The following is a 20,464-nucleotide window of genomic DNA, read 5'->3' as shown; positions in this document are numbered from 1 at the left end:
CCCAGCAGCCCTGGAGCTGAGCGCCAGAGCCAGCGGCCTCGCCTCCACCCGGCCGCCGCCATCCCGCCGCCCGGAAACGGCTGCTGGAGCGCGCGGAGCGCCCAGCAGCCCTGGAGCTGAGCGCCAGAGCCAGCGGCCTCACCTCCACCCGGCCGCCGCCGCCCCGCCGCCCGGAAACGGCTGCTGGAGCGCGCGGAGCTCCCAGCAGCCCCGGAGCTGAGCGCCAGAGCCAGCGGCCTCGCCTCCACCCGGCCGCCGCCGTCCCGCCGCCCGGAAATGGCTGCTGGAGCGCGCGGAGCGCCCAGCTGCTCAAAGCGCCCAGCAGCGCTCAGACAGCCCAGCAGCATGGTGCGCAGTGCCCCGAGCCAGCAGCCTGGCCCGGCCAAGAAGACCTTAAGGTGCTGTAAAAACCGTAATACCGTAAAAAAATAAGACATGCCACCAAAAATAAGCCACCCTGTGGTTTTTTGAGGAAAAAAAAGCAATAAGACGGTGTCTTAAAATGTGGGAAACACGGTAGTACAGTATCCTGTTCTCACAGTGGCCAACCAGATGCCTGCAGGAAAAAACACAAGGAGGACCCCAGCATAAGACCCTCTTCTCTCCTGTGGTTTCTAGCAACTGGTATTAAGAAGAATTACTGTCTACACACCCACGCACACACCCTTCACAGTTAGCTGGACATTTTTTATTATGCGCCGCACATTTGGAAACAAGGAACAAATTAAACATTGCCCCTCAAGTTTCAGTTTCTCATCTGTAAAAAGAAGTCTGATGAGCCCAACTTCTAGGAAGGCCAGGCTGTTAGTACTTTCTGCCCCACTTTCCCAATTATTTAGAGGGTGCTGTTAACTGCGTGGCGCCAAGCAACTCCGTGTGCCTGGGCACTAAGTCCCTGAACATTCAGGCCAAGTCATTTCAAGTCTCTCCACAGGTATCCCCCAGCTTCTGGAAGTTACCATCACAGATGAATAATTCATCTTACAGCTGCTTCTAATGTCAGACAACTGGCAATGCAGACTCTGAACCATGCATTTTTCAGAGAGGTGGAAAATAAGACCCGCTAAAACATGCAATAGCTAGTGGTACTTATGTAATCTCTCTCTAAAAAAGAAAAAGAAAAGAACCCTGGTTTCTGAGGTCAATTAAACTTGCATACGTTTGGGGACATCTTGGGATCAAAGCTGTTAAACGACAATGGTTCAAGATGCAGTGTCAGGTGAGGTGATCTGGTACTTAAGTGTTCTTGACATGTCTCCACTGCAGGCCCACAAAACCCATCCCTCACCAATTCACTCTTCTGAACCAAGGAAGAGAAACTCTGGGAGGCCAAACTTTAATTTCTAAGTCCTCGTGGCTACAAAGCTCTGTTTCGAAATATAACGGCTATAAATAAATGAACAGTATAGTTTTGCAAATGTCCACAAAAATGACTGCTTCTCAGACGTATCTATCTATAGAATGTATTTGTGGCAAATCAGCAGCTTGAAAGGGAAGGCGAAACCATTGCAGAATAACTTCCTGTTCTGGTCCCTTGAAGGCAATTCTTACTCACTATGGGTGACAAGCATGAATTAGGGGTGCTCAATAGAGGAAGTTGCCTGATAAAGAGCCAGCCCCTCAGCCTATCTACCGTAGCTCAGTATTGTCTACAATGACTGGTTGCAGCTCTCCACGTTTCAGGCAAGGAGTCTTTTCCAGCCAAACCTGGAGGGGTTGAACCTGGGACATTTTGCATGCAAAACAGTTTCTCTACCACTGCGCAATGGCCTTTCCCTGAAAAGTAAAGTAAAAGTCTAGTCCTTGAGGTTCTGAATATAGGGCTGAATTAAATAAGAACACAGGTTCATCTAACACAATATTGTCTGCACTGGCTGGCAGCAGCTCCCCAGGGTTTCAGGCAAGGAGTCTTTCCCAGCCCTACCTAGAGATGCCAATGGGGACCGAACCTGAGGCTGCCTGTAGGACATAATATTCAAATGGAAGACTGGGAAAAACTATGGAAAGTAAATTTAAAATTTACCAATTGTATATTATTAGGAGAGAATTACATGAAGATGATGTATTGATGGTATATTACAGGCATCCCGAAACTTCGGCCCTCCAGATGTTTTGGGCTACAATTCCCAACTTCCCCGACCACTGGTCCTGTTAGCTAGGGGTCATGGGAGTTGTAGGCCAAAACATCTGGATTCCCAACTTCCCCGACCACTGGTCCTGTTAGCTAGGGATCATGGGAGTTGTAGCCCAAAACATCTGGAGGACCGCAGTCTGGGGATGCCTGGTATATTACATCTGCTAAAATGGCAAAAATGTATAGAACAGGCTCCAATAAGTGTTGGAAGTGTAAAGAAAAAGAAGGCACATTCTTTCATATGTGGTGGATTTTTAAAATAATTAAAACATACTGGAAAAAGATTTATAATGAATTAAATTTTTTTTTAAAAAAGATAACTATTGTTAAAAGACCAGAAGCTTTTTTATTAGGCATTTCAGGTCAAGATATGCCAAAAGAGAAGAAAAAACTGTTCATGTACGCTACAACAGCGGCTAAGATGGAGAAGCGATGAAATATCAACCAAAGAACAATGGCAAGAAAAACTGATGGAATATGCTGAAATGGCAAAGCTAACTGAAAGACTCCAAGACAAAGACAATAGAGATTTTAAAGAAGATTGGGAACCATTTATGCTGTATTTACAGAATCAATGTAACTCTTTAGCAGGGTTTGAGTAAACACTTACAATTAATAATATAAACATAGAAGCTATAAAGATGAGGTTAAAATGATAAGAATATAACAACATTCAATTTAAGAATATAATATTGAAGTATAGTATTGTAAGCAGACAAGTTTATATGTAAAAAAAAACCAGAAGGGGAAGTTGAGGGAAGTCATGGGGGGATTCAATTTGTTATTATTTTATGATGTGATTGTGATAAAAGAATAATAATGTAAATTTCAACAAAAATTATTTTTCAAAAAAAGAGATCCTGAGGCTACCTGCATACAAGGCAGATGTTCACACAGCTTTCCCTAACGAAGCTGACTAGCAATGCATCCTAGATAAGTTTCTCCCTCCACATCTGGGAAGGGGAGGGCACCCCAACTCAAGTGAGCTATCAGTTCCAGTTCTGCTCATGCATTCACCCACCCCAAGCACACCAAGAACACTGCAATCCTTATCTTAGGAAGGGGACCATGTGGATAGAAGCCAAAAGCTCCTTCTTAGAAGAGTAAAGGTCTACCCTGACCAAACCCTCTATTCCCCATGACAGTACAGGACTCTGAAAACAAAAGGTCACGCTCACAATGTCTCCACCTGCTAGGATCATGAGCAACAATTCCGATCATCCCTGGTCCAGTGACATTTTGCACCAAGAAAGACAAGTGCTAGAGCTGTATCAGCCCTATGATCTAAGGCAGGAGGAGCAATAAGAATTGTAAGGCACAATAGACACTAGATGTGCTTTGGGAACAAAGGGGGGGCTGACCCTTGTGGTCTTGAACACATTAACCCCACCAAAGCTCCTTCACAGCTGAGTATAGCCAATCCAAAACATGTCTGGAAGACCCTATGTTCCACTTCTTAATGCCAACCTGCACAGCTTATCAAAGCAGTAGCACAAATTAAATGAAGACATGAATATGCAAATCAAGGGAAGATAAGAATATTCAAATGCAGCCACAGCTAGTCATATATTTTCAACACAGTTGTCATCTGTAAGACAAACTGCTTGGGCCCTCGCCTGCCCAATCCCCAATAAAATAAAAATATCTCTTGGGAAATAAATTACAGTACAAAAGCTGGGGGAGAGTGGAGGGCAGGAGGAAAAATGGCTTCCTATTTATTTCAGCATTTCAAGGCATTTGAACCCCTGCGTATCAGTGTCAAGTTTCCAAGCAACTAACAAACTCCACAAGGAATGGCCATGACATCTGGGGCTTTTGAGTTTAGAAAGGCGTGTTATGAGGAATGAGAAAATGGATACAGAAAAGATTTCATCCCTCTCTTATAATACTAGGACTCAAGGACCACCCAATGACGCTGAATGCAGGAAGATTCAGGAGAGATAAAAGGCATCTAGCTAGTGAGAATATGAAGCTGGACTAGATGGGCCACTGCCCTGATCCAGCAAGCTGTTCTTATGTGGCCAAGCATTTACAGAAAGTTTAAAATGCACAAAAACAAAATTGCAGAGGTAGCAACCAGGACAGTGACTTCAGAAGATCAGAAAGTAAGCCTGCTGGAAGAAATGAGCCTTGCCTAGCCCTTCAAACTGCGAGCAAAAAGACATAACTGGATGGATCTAGCCTGAAAGGGATTCTCATGTTTTAGGCACCACTACAGAAGAGGCCCTGTTTCCTATGCTCCACCTGCTGTGCATCTTAATGGCCACAGTTCCACTGAGCAAAACCTCCATCTTAAGACATAGGCAGGTTTATGGCTATATGGACTATCACCAATTTAAGGTGCCAACAGCTGGTGTATAAAGCTCTGAATGACTCAGGACCAACTCATGCCGTGACATCGGTAGGGGGTGGCACTCCCAAGAGAAGCAGTTCACCATGCGGTGATGTAGGGGCAGGGCCTTCACTGTAGCAGCACCCCAACTGTGGAACTTCCACCACATAAGACTGCTCCACTCCATATTAATATTTCACTGCCATGTGAAGGCGTATTTTTCCATTCAGTCTTTTGAGATGATAAGTAGGAAGAAAAGGCTGTATGACTGCCAGTTTTTAAAGAATTATGCAATACACTGTCATTTGATTTTCTTTTCAGTTGTGTTTATGTGCTGTTGAATTTTATATGAGTGTTTGCACACCACCCTGATTTATATACATGAAAGGTAGTCTAGAAATGAAAGGCCATAAACTAAGTAAATTGGGAGAAAACAATCATTTCACAACACTATTCAAGGCACAACACGTTGATATTTTACAGCTTGGACACAGTTCAGGCTCCCTACTCATCCACAAAAGCTCACTGGATGTCCTTGGGCAAGCCCTTGTCTCATGTTCACACATGCAGGCCTCACCATCAGATGCAGGGCATGTGTCAGTGTGCCATCACAGGTCGAACGCCACAGTGAGAACCTCCGCATCACCTGAATGCATTCCATGGCGTCCCACTGGCACACTGAGTTGCAACTCATCAATGAAGAGGAAACAGAAGGAGAAGAGGAGGTGGAGACAGAAAGTGAGCAAGTCTAAAGGGAAGATGAGAAGAAAGAGAAAGCTAGTGAAGAAGAAAGCAGTATTTCAAAATAAAACAGAAGTCGAGTCAGGGTGAGGAACCCTTTTCTGTTGAGACCTGCATGCCCTCAGACTGCATGCCACCCCTTTTTCTTTTTCAGCTACTCCTTTTCTCTCTCACTCCCCTCTTCCTGCTATTGGAGGAATAGGTTGCTCTTTGAGAGAGGTCGAAACTGAGCTTTTGCTGCTTCCATCATCCCACCTGATTCAGGTTCCCTCCCTCCAGACTCTTTTTCCTGCCCAGGCTCCCCCCCCCCCACGAACCTCCCCATCAATGTTTACAGGTGAAGGGGACAACTCACCTGTCAATCACCTGACATCATTATGATTGCCCCCCCTACACCCACCCTTGTCAAAAGTACTTTGTGCACTGTAGTGCTTCCCAAAGCACTTAACAGCTGGTTGGTTATCAGACACTTGCGAACTGCAGCATAAGGAGCTTTACTGGCCTCATGCTAAGCAAACCTCCAAGTTCAGGGCTGGCAATGTTACTTTCTGCAGGGATCACCTTCCCCATGGGCTGTAGGGTGCCCACTCCTGATCTAAATGAGCCCCTGAATACAGGTGAAACTCGGAAAATTAGAATATCGTCGAAAAGTGCATTTATTTCAGTAATGCAACTTAAAAGGTGAAACCAATATATGAGATAGAGGCATGGCATGCAAAGCAAGAGATGTCAAGCCTTGATTTGTTGTAACTGTAATTATTTGTTGTTAGGTGGGTCAATTATAAATGGAATGGAATGAATGAAATGTAATAGCAATGTTTATTTTTGTATTATTGTAACTATTTGTTTTATTACTGTGGAATTTCCAAAAGAAAGCATTTGCAAAAATTAAAAGAAAAATAAAAAAGAATAAGTTACATTACTGAAATAAATGCACTTTCAACGATATTCTAATTTTCCGAGTTTCACCTATATATCCTGAATGGCTGACATTATTTAGGACACAGCGGAGTAGCATTTAATAATGCAGCAAGGAGTTCAACCAAAAAAAACATTACCTGTTCTACCTGGGAATAAGAAAAGGCACGGACTAAGTAGTTCATGTACTGGTAGAAGGCTTGCATGTGTTGTGCAACAGAGCCACTGGCTTCTACTGGTTCTTAGGGGAGGGGAGGCTGCAAAGCTTCCAAGTGCACACACAATGCATGGGCTCTTTTGGAAGAAAGAGTGGGGTAAAAATTTAACTGATCCAGCACTCTCCTATATGGACAGCAAATTCCAAATACAGTATGAGTTCACGTTTCCCATTTCTCTCTGAGATTCTGGAAATAATTATTGACCCCAATTGCAGAATGAACAAGAAAGGGCATCACCCCACGCTACCTATACCTTGAGGTAAAAGGATACAAAAGGATTATAACCTAAGAAGGCAATTCCTACACTACCGGTACATCCCTCATGGCCCATCTCCAGAGGAGGTTGCCTGATTTAACTCTGCATGAGTTATAGTGCTCTAAGGCAGCTTCCTTTCAATCAGCAGCTACACAGAGCAGCAATGCATGCAGAAACGGGACAGGTGGGCTTCTCTAAAGACAGGTAAGGAGAACCTGTGGCCCTTCAGATACTGCCGGACTGCAACACTGAGGAAGCTCTATAAAGACTCATCAACTGTTTTGTCCAAGCCTGCAAGGGGTTTGGACTCACCAGCTTGATAAAGACCAACATCCTGGGTCAGGACATCGCCAGCACTCCATGCATCAGCTTAGTGACAACACGCTTGAGATGATGGAAAATGTTGTCTACCTGGGTTCCACCATAACCAGCAACCTTTCCATCGATGCTGAGATGGACAAGCGAATTGGCAAGGCAATGACTTGCCTCTCCAAAAGGGTATGGGAGAATGTGATGCTAACAACCAATACAAAGATGAAGGTCTACCAACCTTGCATGCTGAGCACACTGTTCTATGGAAGTGAGTCATGGGCAACTTGCCAGGAGTGATGCCTCAATGCCTTCCATATGTGCTGCATCAGGAAGATTTTGGGTATCACATGGCACGTCTCAAACAAAGATGTGCTCTCCCAAGCCCACATTCCTAGCATGTTCACACTTCTGTCTCAGTGAGGTCTAGGCTGACTTGGTCATGTACATAGAATGAAAGATCACAGGATCCCCAAGGATGTGCTCCCCAAGGAGCATGCTTCAGGCACTAGGCCTGTTGGCAGACCAATTCTGCATTACAAAGATGTCCACAAACGTTATATGAAGGCTGGCAACATTAATCCTGCCATATGGGAATCTCTTGCAGACGATTACAGTGCTGGGAGACAGACAGTCAGGTCATGTATTCACAGCAGTGACCAAAGGAGAAATGACTGGGAGGAGCGCAGAAAGAAAAAACACTATGGTGCACCTGTAGCAAAACCATATGCCTTCATCTGCCACACCTGCAACAAAACTTGGCTCTCCTGTAACAATCTCTACAACCACAGCAGGAGCTGTAACTCTCCAACAGTTTCACTTTACTCCCAAAGGCAAACTCTTACATTGTCTCCCAAGACGGACGGAGCAAAACAATAAGAAGACAAACAACATCCATTATTTCAGACCACTGGCCAACATGAGCAAGGCTGATAGTAGCTAGAGTCCAGCAATACCTGGAGGGCCACAATTTCCTCACACCTTGCTCTAAAAGTAAGCTTTTTTTAGCGTAAGAATGAAAATTGTCTCTAAATATTATTATTTTTTAAATCAAGCTTCACTTTTCAGAAGCTTGGAAAGCAGTGAGCTAGGCGGAAGGTTATGAGCCTGAACCTAGTGGGTAAAAGGCAAATGTAAAGGTACCCCTGACCATTAGGTCTATTGATTTCCCCTTGAGCTTTTTTGGGGGGAAAACAGAACTGGTTTCTAAATACAGAGTACATTCCTCAGGCTATTTTAATGCAATTCAGACCACACACATGTACAGAGGTTTACTGGATTAGAAAACACACTTCAGAAAACTACAAGAGATTCACAAGGACGAAACAACCCATGGAAGGCACTAAAGAAACTCCTGAGACCTTTCAATGCAATCAATTGTTCATGACCATTGGACACAATGGATTGTTTGGGGTGTGTCCTTTTCTACGGATTTCAATTGTCACAAGCTTTGAATAGTTTTCGGGAAACACAGAATATGAATGGATAAATAAAGGAACCAGGGCTGAAGATAGTTGCAGAGCAATTAATGAATGAAATTAGTTCACAATTATGCTGCCCACGCAGTTGCAATTCTTTAATGACCTGCATCTCTCTGAAAAAGGCATACCCTGCAGGCAATACCCTACTACAACCCTTTGTAAGTGAAGATCATTCAGATTCAGGGCAGTCCAACTTTTCATACCAAGTGGGCTGCAAGAGTACTTCAACACAGAACATGTGGGCCACACACTGCCCAGTTGTGTGCACAGGGGCTGGGGAGTGAGTCCAAAATCTGATGCCTCACCCTGTTCTCAGGTTGCCTTCCCAAAGTCAGCTATACAAGGTGCCAGGCTTTGGGAAGGAGGCACAAGGCTATGGCAGGGACCGAGAGTAATCCTCCCTCCTTCACAAAGCACAGTGCCTCGCTCACCCAGCTTTAGGAAGGCAGCATGAGGTTGTGGGGGGCGTCAAATAATGCTGAGGGCCACAAAAAAAAAGGCCTTGAGGGCTGCATGCGGTCCTCAGATTGTGCATTCTGGTTCACAGTAAACAGAACTGCCTTGCTTGATCAGACCAAAGAGGTGTCTACTCCAGAGAAGCTAAAGGTAGAGGCGGCAGTCCACTAGTAGCTCACAAGCTCCACCCAGATGACCTGCAGAATTATTGTGGGGTGGCCAAGAACAGTCAAGCCAATGTTGTGCATGCCAAATGCAAGGAGAGCTGGGAATGGTAGTTTTCCTAGGGCTACTGACCCACACTGGTGGCACTGGGAAACTCTGAAAATCTCAGAAATTGGTTCAAAAGAACTGAGATAGTTTCCAAACTTCAGGGTGGAGTGTCAAGTTTTTGTCTGAGCACTGCTAGGGAGTTTGTTCTCCTCCAGACTGAATGCAGCTTAAGTACCTAGAGGAGTCTTTTGGTTAGCAGTGAGCTACATTACTTGTCCCCAGAAAGAATGTAAATTGGTGTATTGCCAAATGTTGTACAAATTGGTGACTTATGGCCAAAACAAAAACTATGTGACTGTTGTTGGCCAATCTGTGGCCATCCAGATTTTGCTGGGCCATAACACTCATCATCTCTGGCTACTGGCTATGCTGGCAAGGACTGACAGGAGTTGGGTGTTCACAACATCTGGTACATTGTGTGTTCCCCATTCCCACTCTATGGTTCAAAGCACTGCAAAGCAGATTAGTTGTCTTAAGGAAATCAACAGCATGCTCACATAATAATGCAAGAAAAGTCCTGATGACCCATTTAGTCCTGCGTTCTGTTCTAAAAGTGGTCAACCAAATGCCCTAGGAGCAGGTGTGGAATACCTCTGGCCTTCCAGATGTTGCTGAAACTCCCTTCATCTCTAGCCACTGGCCGCACTTGCTACCGGTAGGTGTGATGGGAATTGTAGTTCAGCAACATTTGGAAGTTTATCAGTTCCCCACTCCTGCCTCCAAGGGAAAGCCACAAGCAGGACCTGAGTACATTAGCACTCTTACCACATGTGATTCTCAGCAACTGGTGCTCTGAGGTACACTGCCTCCAACAAAATTAAAAAAAAATTCATTCCAGTAGCACCTTAGAGACCAACAAAGTTTGTCATTGATATGAGCTTTTGTGTGCATGCGCACTTCTTCAGATACACTGAAACCAGACCCTTATATATAGTGAGAGGGTGGGGAGGGGTATTACTCAGAAGGGTGGTGGGAATGGGTGATTGGCTGATAGGTGTGGTAAACCTGTGGACGACTGTTAACGACTGCAATTGGTCTTACAGGAAAAATCATGTATTTATACATGATAAATAGCTTTATCATGTATAATGAGGTAAGAATCCAATGTCTCTATTCAGACCAAACAAAATAAAAAATTCCTTCCAGTAGCACCTTAGAGACCGACTCAGTTTGGTCTCTAATAGATACCTGAAGAAGTGTGCATGCACATGAAAGCTCATACCAATGACAAACTTAGTTGGTCTCTAAGGTGCTACTGGAAGGAATTTTTTTTCCCCCGACTACGTCAGACCAACACGGCTACCTACCTGTAACTAGATCTATTCAAACCAGGTCTCTCCATGGTTTTAAGTTTGGTAATAAGTTGCAATTCAGCAACTTCTCTTTCAAGTCTATTTCTGAAATTCTTTTGTAATAAGACAGCTAATTTGAGATCTTGTATAGAATGTCCTGGGAGATTTCTCTGGTTTCTCTGTCTTGTGATTCCTGGTGTCAGATTTATGTCAAGATATCCTCCAACAGTGGAGGCAATAGCCTTTTTCTCCATGAATATGCCTATTCCTCTTTTAAAGCCCTCCAAGCTGGTGGCCATCACTGCCTCGTGTAGGACCAAATCTCACATGAAGAACTAACCATTGCCTTTCTGCCATCGGAAGAGTCTGGCAGCAACAACTACATTGGAAAAAGCAAATTATGGGTTTAGGATACATGGGGGAGAAGAATCTCTCACCAAAAAGGGCAGCCGGGTTGCACCAACAGATATTTTAAGCCAGATTTTGAGCCCCTATTCTCTTTGATGGTGAGTCCAAAGGAATTGTCCACACCCAGAAAATAAATTTAGAAATTCTTTCCAAATTCAGCTTTTTGGTTAAGTCACAAGCCAGCTGCCTCGCATTCCAGCAGACTCCAGCTGTCTCCCTCCCCATCCCAATAACACAAAACACACATTCCCTTCTTACACCCGAACAGGCATCCACGTGTTACCTTAATGAGTCCGTTGGCTACTTTGCTTATTTTAGCAATACTGTTTTTTAGATTATAACCACAGTATTTTCAACACCATTTTCAATTGCCCCCACTATAAGAGGCAATCTGCCCCTGAACACCAGTTGCTGGGAATCACAAGTGAGGAAAGTGCTGTTCCACTCAGGTCCTGCTTTTAGGCTTCCCATCATGGGCCTCTTGTTGGCCACTGTGAGAACAGGATGCTGGACTAGACAAGCCTTTGGTCTGATCCAGGAGCCAGACTCTTCTGATGTCGAAGCCGGCTCTCCCTCATCACAAATCAGCTCTTAATATTTACCGGATGCAAAAGCTATGCACTGCACCCACGGTGTACATTTCATACATACAGCTTGTTGCCATGCGGTGAGCAGTAAGATGCACTTGCACCAGCCTGAGAGCAGAAATCAGCTGATCACAGTGTTAGTGCAAGCCTGCCAGTTATTTCCAGTATCGAGTGCCAGACACATCCTCTTTTTCAGGGGTGAAATTACTACCCGGGCAGATTTTTAAATTTTTGGAAAATGTCTGCCTCTGTGTTTTCTCTTCCTACAATTAGTTAAAGTGGTGGGAATGAGGAAGGTCCCAAGATGGACCTAGTGTGCTGGGTGTGGAACTTGTTGCCTCCCCACCTGGCCCACCAAGGGCTATGAGGATGTACCAGCCCTTCTAGAACTTGAGTAGATGGCTATGTGTGGGAGAGTTGGGAGCACGGACCAGTGGGAGAAGAAACATCATTTTTCTTTAGGGTGGGGGAAGAGGGTTATTTACTACTACAGTATAGGGGTGGGGAGATAATTGGCTTTTTTCTTTCTGTTTGGGGCCATCAGGATTCGCTCCCAAATTGCCACTTCCCTTGATTTCTACAGAAGCGGGGGGGGGGGGGAGAGAATGGATGTTCTTCCCAAAGAAAGCTTTGTTTATCTTTATGAAGACGCATTATGCTTAAGTCTGCCCCCCCCATCTTTTCATGATAGGATATTTCATTCGTCTCTCTTTGGAAAGGGAAAGAAAAAACCTCAAAGTGATGTTAGCCTAAGCTCCCTCACTACAACAGTGTGGTTAAGAGATGAGATTTTGCCCAGAGTCTCTGAATACAATATCTCATGGGACTCCTACAACCAATAAAAAAAATTCTGGGGAGTGTGTTTACTTCAAACAGTAGTATACGGTGCTGAAATATGAACATCCTTTGGAAATTGGCAAATGTGTCCTCTTTTTTGCTATTCAAAATATGACAACCCTACCATATTGCCTGCATTAACTGGCAGTGGGTCTCCAGGATAAGTGTCTTTCCCAGCCTTACCTGACGATGCCAGGGATGGAATATGGGACGCTCTACCACTGAGCTACTGCCCTTCTGAAGTCTCTACATTAGAAGCAGCTGAGACATTTAATCACTCCCAGTGTGAACAGTCATCAGAATTACCCACCCTTGAAGGTGGTTGCCTATTGACAAAAACACAGGAGGGGAAGCTGCTTCAATGCTTTAAAAAGTAAGCCTGTTGGAAAGAGAAACAGAGGGAACCTCCCATTTTAATTTAGAAGAAGCATGCCTCAACTATCAAAAGTTTGCGAAATACTCCTATAGACAAAGCAAGCTTGCGTAAGATCAACCACTGTGGATTAATTAACCTTAAGATGATGTACATGCCGCAACCCTATATATGCCTGCTTGGGAGTACACATCCTATCAAATTCAACAAGGCTTGCTTTTAAATAAGCATGCATAGAACTAGTCTCATAACCACCTGTTACTTTCAACAGAGCAATGTTAGAAATTCAAATATTATAAGCTAGGCACCAAATGGCTCATTAAATCAGGGTTACAGTCACCAAAATGAAATGCCTAGTTGCCATTTTGGGGCCAGCCAGTTCAAAAGTCGTATTTTTCAATATGACTTTTTGGTTACTGAAGTTCATTTGGATTGTGCAGATAAAATATAACCCATAGAATTCTACAGGATGTGTTACTAGTGTGTGAACACAGTCAAGATCCAAGGATCATGCACCTTCAGATGGTGATGTCAGACGCCATCCTGCTGCCCTTCACTTGGTCATCTTCACTGGTCGCAAGCAGCTAATAGCCAGGTGCGAAATGAGCCTAGCAAATTCCAAATGTCACAGCAGAGGTGGGGAACCTCAGGCCCAGGAGCCAAATGCAGCCCTTCTGGTCTCTCTTTCTGGCCCTTGGAATACTCCCCAGGCCATGCACCCTCTCCAAGGCCACACCCCTCACTGGCCCTCCTTCACACCTGAGTGTTATTTCTTGGCTGGAATGTGCCCTTGAACTTTGATAATACTTCTTGATTGTATGGTCAGCAGCTCGAACCCGTGCGATTGGGTGAGCTCCTGTTGCTCTGTCCCATCTCCTGCCAACCTAGCATTTGAAAGCATACCAGCACCAGTATATAAATAGGTACCACTGTGGCGTGAAGGTAAACAGTGTTTCCGTGTGCTCTGACTTCCATCACGGTGTTCTGTTTCACCAGAAGCATATAGTCATGCTGGCCACATGACCCGGAAAGCTGTCCGTGGACAAATGCTGGCTCCCTAGGCCTGAAAGCGGAGAGGAGTGTCACACCCCATAGTTGAATTTGACTGAACTTAACCATCCAGGAGTCCTTTACCTTTACCATACCTACTTCTTGAAAAAGGTTCCAAAGCCCCTGGTTTGTAGGCAGTTTTTCAAATAAGCTTGCAAAAGTTGCTAGTTGTTCAAGATATAGTACCTGGGCTTATTATTTGCAGCCAGGAAGAGAAAGAACAGCCAGGTCTAGCAGTCCTGTAACGGCAGGCTGACATGACATATTGTTTCTCCAATTAACCTGCTGGGACAGCCAGTTAATCTTTCACCAGAGGTTCACAGTGCTCCACAGTGCTGCTGGGATCCTTGCCTCCCAAGAGCATCAGGCAAACCCGTGTCCTTCCTTTACCCCTGGGTTGGGGAATCCTTTTCAGTCCACATTCCTTCATAGGCAACTTTTTGGGAGCAAGATGCCACTAGTAGGAGGGCAACAGATGTAATTCTGACAATGGCACAGTGAGCTTCATCAAAGCTGTACAAAAGCCAGAGCCTTCTATACTCCCTTTCCATGCCTGTCTCCATTCTCTACCCAGACAAATAGGTAGCTACGGCACCTATTAAGGATACATCCTAGCCAAGCAAAAGTACTCAAGGAGGGCATGGAGGAAGCCTGAGAGGGGAATGACAGCCTGGGAAGAGAGCTAAGGACTAGACAAAGGACTGTATTTGATCCTGGCTAATGCTTTGCCCCCTAACTGAATGAGTGGGAGATCCCCTGAAAAGTATTGCCCTAGGTTGCTTTATCTACAGTTGCTTTATCCATTACACACACACACACACAAATTAAAGGTAAAGGGCCCCTTAAAGGATGGTTAAGTCAAATTTGATTATGGGGTATGGCACTCATCTCTACTTTCAGGCCAAGTGAGCCAGTGTTTGTCTGTAGACAGCTTTCCAGGTCAACTGCCCAGCATGACTAAACAGCTCTGGCACACAGAACACCATGACGAGTGCCAGAGCACACGGAAAGGCCATTTACTTTCCTGCCACAGTGGTACCTATTTATCTATTTGCACTGGTATGCTTTCAAACTGCTAGGTTGGCAGGAGCTGGGACAAAGCAACGGGAGCTCACCACTGTTGGGCAGATTTGAACTGCTGACCTTAAGATCTGCAAGCTCAAGAGGCTCAAGAGCTCCATCCTTGTCCTTCTGTCACAGTATTCTGCTCCAAGCATTCAGGAGATATTACTCAGCAATTAATCAGTATCTGGGGAACAATTTGACCTCTGACACAATGGGATGCTCAGTTGTTTTAGACAGTTACTTGGTACAGGAGACACGATTTGCACAGTGCATAGTACTTGAAATCAGCTGCTGGGAAAACCAAGTCACTTTTTATTCCCAAGGGGTTCCTCCAAAACCTTATCACAGGAAGACAGATTCAGATGATGCACAGAGCTCAGAAGTCAGGACAAAAAGCATTTAAAAATCATCAGACCCAGAAATCTCCCTACTGTATGCCTTTCAAGCAAGTAGGGACAGACAGGTCTGAACAGTGCCTGTTTGGTGAGGAAAGGGTGGTGGCACGAAACCACAACTGTTACTGTACATTCCCCCAAGGAAGATATCCAGAGAGTCCTTACACCACAGAACACAATACAACATTGATTTCTCTCTGCTAATTAAATGCTACATAATGAAACCAAATAAATTCACTGCTTGATTTGCAAAACACTAATTGAATCTTTAAATATAACACCTCTGGTACACCGAAAAGCAGCTGTAAACAGCTACAGCTTAAAATCAGAGGAGACGCTTTAGGAGAGTCTGAAGTGCCACTAGGCATCCCAGTTAAATGCTTCCCAGTTCACTGCTTCAAGCAGAGGAATGTCTTCCTAACCTCTCTCTTTTCAAGACTGGGGAGGGGGAGATCCCAGCCAGATCCAGCATTCTGGAGAACAAAGAAGAGGGAAGGAATATTAAGAGAATATCTTCCACTCTTTCCACTAAAGAGGGCATTTAGAATTTAAAAACCAGTCATTATGCATAAAACTATGCCACTCATTAACAGCCTTGTTTTCAGTTAATAAACGTGCAAAAATACAACTTTCAAAACAGTGGATATTAGTTTTCAGAAATAATATGAAAGACTTGAGAAACTCATTTCTAGTGCACCCCTCTCAACACATGTAAAAAAGCAAGACAAATATATAAACAAGTAGAAAATTTCTTTCAAGTGCCATTTGGAGTTTCCCTCACAAGAGGCCTCAACTCATACCTCTCTGTTCAAACTTCAATCGCAATGCAATTCAGCAGGAAAACCCCACCCCCCTTTCAATGGGTGCTGGGACAGGCATTTCCCCACCTACACCACAATATCAGTCACATCTTGAAACACCCACTAGTTCCCCCAATCACCACCAGTTTCATACCGCAAATCAGGAGCAGAAACTCTGGAAATTCTAAGTCTGTGGGGTTCTGCAAATATCAAGAAAATGCCAGGGAACACTTTCATGAGGCTAATCAGTAGTAGAGGATAAGCATATATCCTGTTTTCCCGAAAATAAGCCATAGCCATAAAATAAGCCGTAGCAGGATTTCTAAGCATTTCCGCAATATAAGCCATACCCCAAAAATAAGACATGGACACGGCACCTCCCAACAACAGCTCGCTGCCCTCAGCCATGCCGCGCTGCACAGAGCTCTTCCCACTGGAATAAGACACCCCCCGAAAATAAGCCATAGTGTGTCTTCTTGAGGAAAAATAAATATAAGACAGTGTCTTATTTTCGAGGAAACACAGGGTACTGGTACATGAATGCAAGAAGCCTCCTTCTTCCCTTGTTCCATGCTACCTGCAAAGGACCCTGTTTGGAGGGATGAGGGAGAAAGCCCAAGGTCTTCTTTCTACAGGTTATTCGTGTAAACCACACATCCTCAATCTGATATCCTCCAGATATTTTGAACGACAGCTCTCATCAGGCCCACCCAGCGCCTTGGGAAGTAGCATCTACAGATACAACTTTTCATAGCTGTGTGTGGATACGAACCCAGACCTCCACAGTCCCAGCCCAACACCACCGAATACCACTAAATCCTATTTGTGAAATACAGTCAGTGGAAATTAATACCACCCCCTTGAACACTACGGTACTTGAGAAAGCTCCCCCACAAAGTCTGCTTTATAGGGCTCAATGAAGCCAGGGCTGATGGGAGTCCAAAATATTTGGAGGTCACTGGGTTGCCAATGTGCTGTAGTGGTTAAAGGGTCAGACTAAGACCCGGGAGACCCAGGTTCAAATCCCTACTCAGCATGAAGCTCACAGGATGGCTTTGAGCCAGTCACTGCCTCTCAGCCTGTTCTACCTTCTATGGTTATTGTGAGGATTAAATGATGAGGGGGAGAATCATGCACACCACCTTGAGCTCCATGGAGAAAAGCCACAATATAAATGCAATAAATAAATAAACAAATAAATAAATAAATAAATAATAAGGAGCTGGAAGAATCAATTCTTTATCCAGTACTGTAATAGGATGAATTTACACTATAGATTTTATTTAAAAGGCCTGGGCCAGGTAGGGGGAAAAGTGTTAATCTACAAGTGGAATGAAGTTTGTTTTACAGAGCTTTATGAAGCATGAGAGCGTTGGAAGAAAAACAAGATATTCTGTGGCATTGGGGAAACCATCTATTCTACAGTAATAAGAAGAATCTGATTTATGAAGCTGGAGGTGATTGTTCAGGTCAGAAAACAGATTATCTACTGTATTGCACTATGAGAGTGGTTACATCAGGGGGAGGCAACCTAAGGCCCGTGGGCTGGATGCGGCCCAATCACCTTCTCAATCCGGCCCGCAGACAGTCTGGGAATCCACATGTTTTTACATGAGTAGAATGTGTCCTTTTATTTAAAATGCATCTCTGGGTTATTTGTGGGGTCTGCCTGGTGTTTTTACATGATTAGAATGTGTGCTTTTATTTAAAATGCGTCTCTGGGTTATTTGTGTGGCATGGGAATTTGTTCATTCCCCCCCCCTCAAAATATAGTCCGGCCCACCACATGGTCTGAGGGACGGTGGACCGGCCCACGGCTGAAAAAGGTTGCTGACTTCTGGGTTACATCGTGGTGCTGATAATGCCAAGGCTGCAGGTTCGATTGCCATTTGGGAGAGCAGCATATTCCTGCACTGCAGAGGGTTGGACTAGATGATCCTCTGGGTATCTTCCAACTCTACAATTCTATGATTATATGAAAGAGTCTGTTCTGAATGAAGTTTCAGGGAAAGGTGCTGCTGCTGCTGCCATATGAAGAAGGAGGAACTTTGCTCTGCGTGGTTCTGAGCTGAAAGAAGTTGTGAAGCTTATATAGTTCTGAGGGAGGGAGCATACCTGACACACAGGCCTGAGAAATAGAGTGTCCTGGGGGGGGGGATTCAGGTCAGTCTTTTAAGATTGGTTTTGACAAACCCTCCCAGTAGTATGTGGGGCTTGGCGCAAGTCCCCCCTATAGGTCAAGAAGCCTTCAATGTCTTTTACAACAGGGGTGCAAGAATGTAGAGCTGCTATTCCATGGGGCAGGAGTAAACCTGTTTTATAGCACCCTCCTACAGGACTGAAAGAGTAAACAAATAGCTGTACTGTACAGGGTGCAAAAGGGATTATTCCACAGGAGGAAAAAAGGCTGTGTGTAAATATCAGGGGGGATACTGAACTTAGGGAAGATGGCTCTGATTCTATGCATCCAATAAAGAGCATTATATGTGAGGAAATTAGGAGCATCCCAGGACCTATGGTATGAGTGACAGCAGCGCCAAGAGGCAGGAACCCTTATTACTCCACAGTATTAGAAACAGCATTTTAAAAAAAAGGAAAGGAAAGGGGAAAAAAGGGGGTGTGTTCCTCCAAAGGGGGTAGGGAAGACGCCTTTTCTATGGGGCTTCCTATACTGGGGGGTATGTGTGCATCTCTCACATTTGCTATTTATGATTTGCAGCCTTTCCCTTTATACATATACATATACATATACATATACATATACATATACATATACATATACATATATATATATATTTAAACCTGCTCTTCTACAGGGCAGCAAAGGGCCTACTGCTCTCTAGCATTTAGAAGACTTTTTAAAAAAAATGAAAAGAGATGGGGCTGCTATTCTATGAGGCAAGCGGAAAACGTTTTTAAGAAAAACAAAAGGAGAAGGGGGCAAGAGGAAAGCCTAACTTCAATGGATCTCTGTCGTGGGGGAGGGAGGATTATTATATTCTATAGGGCGACCAGACCCTTCCGGGTGGGGGCTGCCTCCATGGAGCATGGGGGGGGGGTGTGCGTCTGTGTGATTCTATCTCTCTCAGACCCATATAATCCAGCTGATGAAAGAAATCAGGAACCAAAACGGTGTGTGAATGAAAAGCCCTGGTCTCAATTGCGCCCTCACCCCACACAATTTCCCTCCCCCCCCGCGTCCCCAAAGTACCGCCCCACCGACTGAGGAAAGGCGGCCGGCGACCCCCCTGCCCCCCTTTCTCTCAGCGGCCTTCCCGCCGTCCACCCACCTGCTTTCTCGATCTTGCCGGACATGTCGCGGCCGCGCCGGGGCTGGGCTCCGATCCCGCCCGCCTGCAGAGGGGGGCTTGGGACGGGAGCTCGGGGCTCAGAGGCCCAGCCCGGCTGGAGGAAGCGGTGGAGGTAGACGACGACGACGACGACGAGGCTGCCGCCGCGGGGGGACACCCGAGCCGGGCGGGAAGGAAGCCAGTCTGCTCCGCCTCAAGACGCCGCAGCGGGGCCTAAGACGAGCGGCTCAGCCCGGCCTCCTCGTCCTCCTCCTCCTCGATCGCCGCCGCCGCCTCGTCTCGTTTCCCCTCCCTCGGCCGGGCCCCGGTGTGTATGAGAGAGAGAGAGAGAGAGGCTGGAGAGGAGGCCGCACAGCGCGCCCTGCTGCCCGCCCTGGAGAAGGCAGTGGAGCCGGTGGCGGTGGCTAAGGGGGAGGGAAAGGCCTCTCGCCTTCTCTTCCCCTGCTGGATGGCAGCCTGCCTAGGGAGGGACTCAGTGGGGCAGGGGGGAGGCCTCGCGCTGCCTGGTCATGAACCAGCCCCTCTGCTTAGGGAGGGAGCCCCACAGAATTCAGCAAGCAGGCGCTGTATTGTAGGGCTGTGACCTTGCTTGGGGAAGGGGGGGGGAGCCCCGTTGAATTCAGTGGGAAGGGTGAATATATGATGAAATGTAATTTGTTTTGTTTATTTGGAAAATTTAATAAAAACATGTTGTTGTTTTTTTAAAAAAAGAATTCAGTGGGGCAAAAAGGCAAGCCTAGTCCTCCTGTCCAGTCAGAGGCAAAACACTGCCTACACAGGAGTAAACCCCTCCAAGGAAATCCTGTGTTAAGCCCCACTGAGTCCAGCAGAAGCTTACTCCCAGGGAAGTGTGTATACAGTACATTATAGGATTGTCAATACTGTAATAGGTTTTATTTTACTCCCAGTTTGCTCAAGGTGACATAAATAAGTCACCCCATTTTACCCTTTGGAGGTCTTTAAGCAGAGGCTTGACAGGCATATGTCAAGAATGCTTTGATGGTGTTTCCTGCTCGGCAGGGGGTTGGACTGGATGGCCCTTGTGGTCTCTTCCAACTCTATGATTCTATGATTCTACCCTAATGACAACCCTGTGAGGTAGGTTAGGCTGAGAGGCACGACAGGCCTAAGGTCACCCTGAGTGAGGTTTAAATTGGGGGGGGGGAGTGGCAGGGAGAACCACATACACCACCTTGAACCTGCTTGGAGGAAAAATGGGATATAAATG

General features: G+C 45.5%; 1 protein-coding gene across 12 annotated transcripts in view; it reads right to left on the bottom strand.

The window, feature by feature from the left end:
* The window catches only part of RAPGEF1 (Rap guanine nucleotide exchange factor 1), a 114,568-nt gene extending 94,791 nt beyond the window's left edge, over window positions 1-19,777 (bottom strand). For 7 of the 12 annotated variants that reach the window (XM_088664793.1, XM_088664797.1, XM_088664800.1 and 4 more), the window contains exon 1: window positions 19,216-19,535. In XM_088664793.1, coding sequence (XP_088520919.1) covers window positions 19,216-19,240 — 25 coding nt within the window. In that variant the 5' untranslated portion in view covers window positions 19,241-19,535. Of the gene's footprint in view, window positions 1-5,043; window positions 5,215-19,215 lie in introns of all 12 variants that reach the window. The other 5 variants (XM_088664796.1, XM_088664802.1, XM_088664799.1 and 2 more) reach the window with 5 other exon arrangements.
* Window positions 19,778-20,464: the final 687 nt, after the last annotated feature.

The sequence above is a fragment of the Zootoca vivipara genome, chromosome Z2 (assembly GCF_965207765.1).
Source record: "Zootoca vivipara chromosome Z2, rZooViv2.hap1.1, whole genome shotgun sequence".
NCBI classification, from domain to species: domain Eukaryota; kingdom Metazoa; phylum Chordata; class Lepidosauria; order Squamata; family Lacertidae; genus Zootoca; species Zootoca vivipara.
Note: the sequence above shows the minus strand (reverse complement) of the source record. Positions and strands in the feature narration are given on the sequence as shown.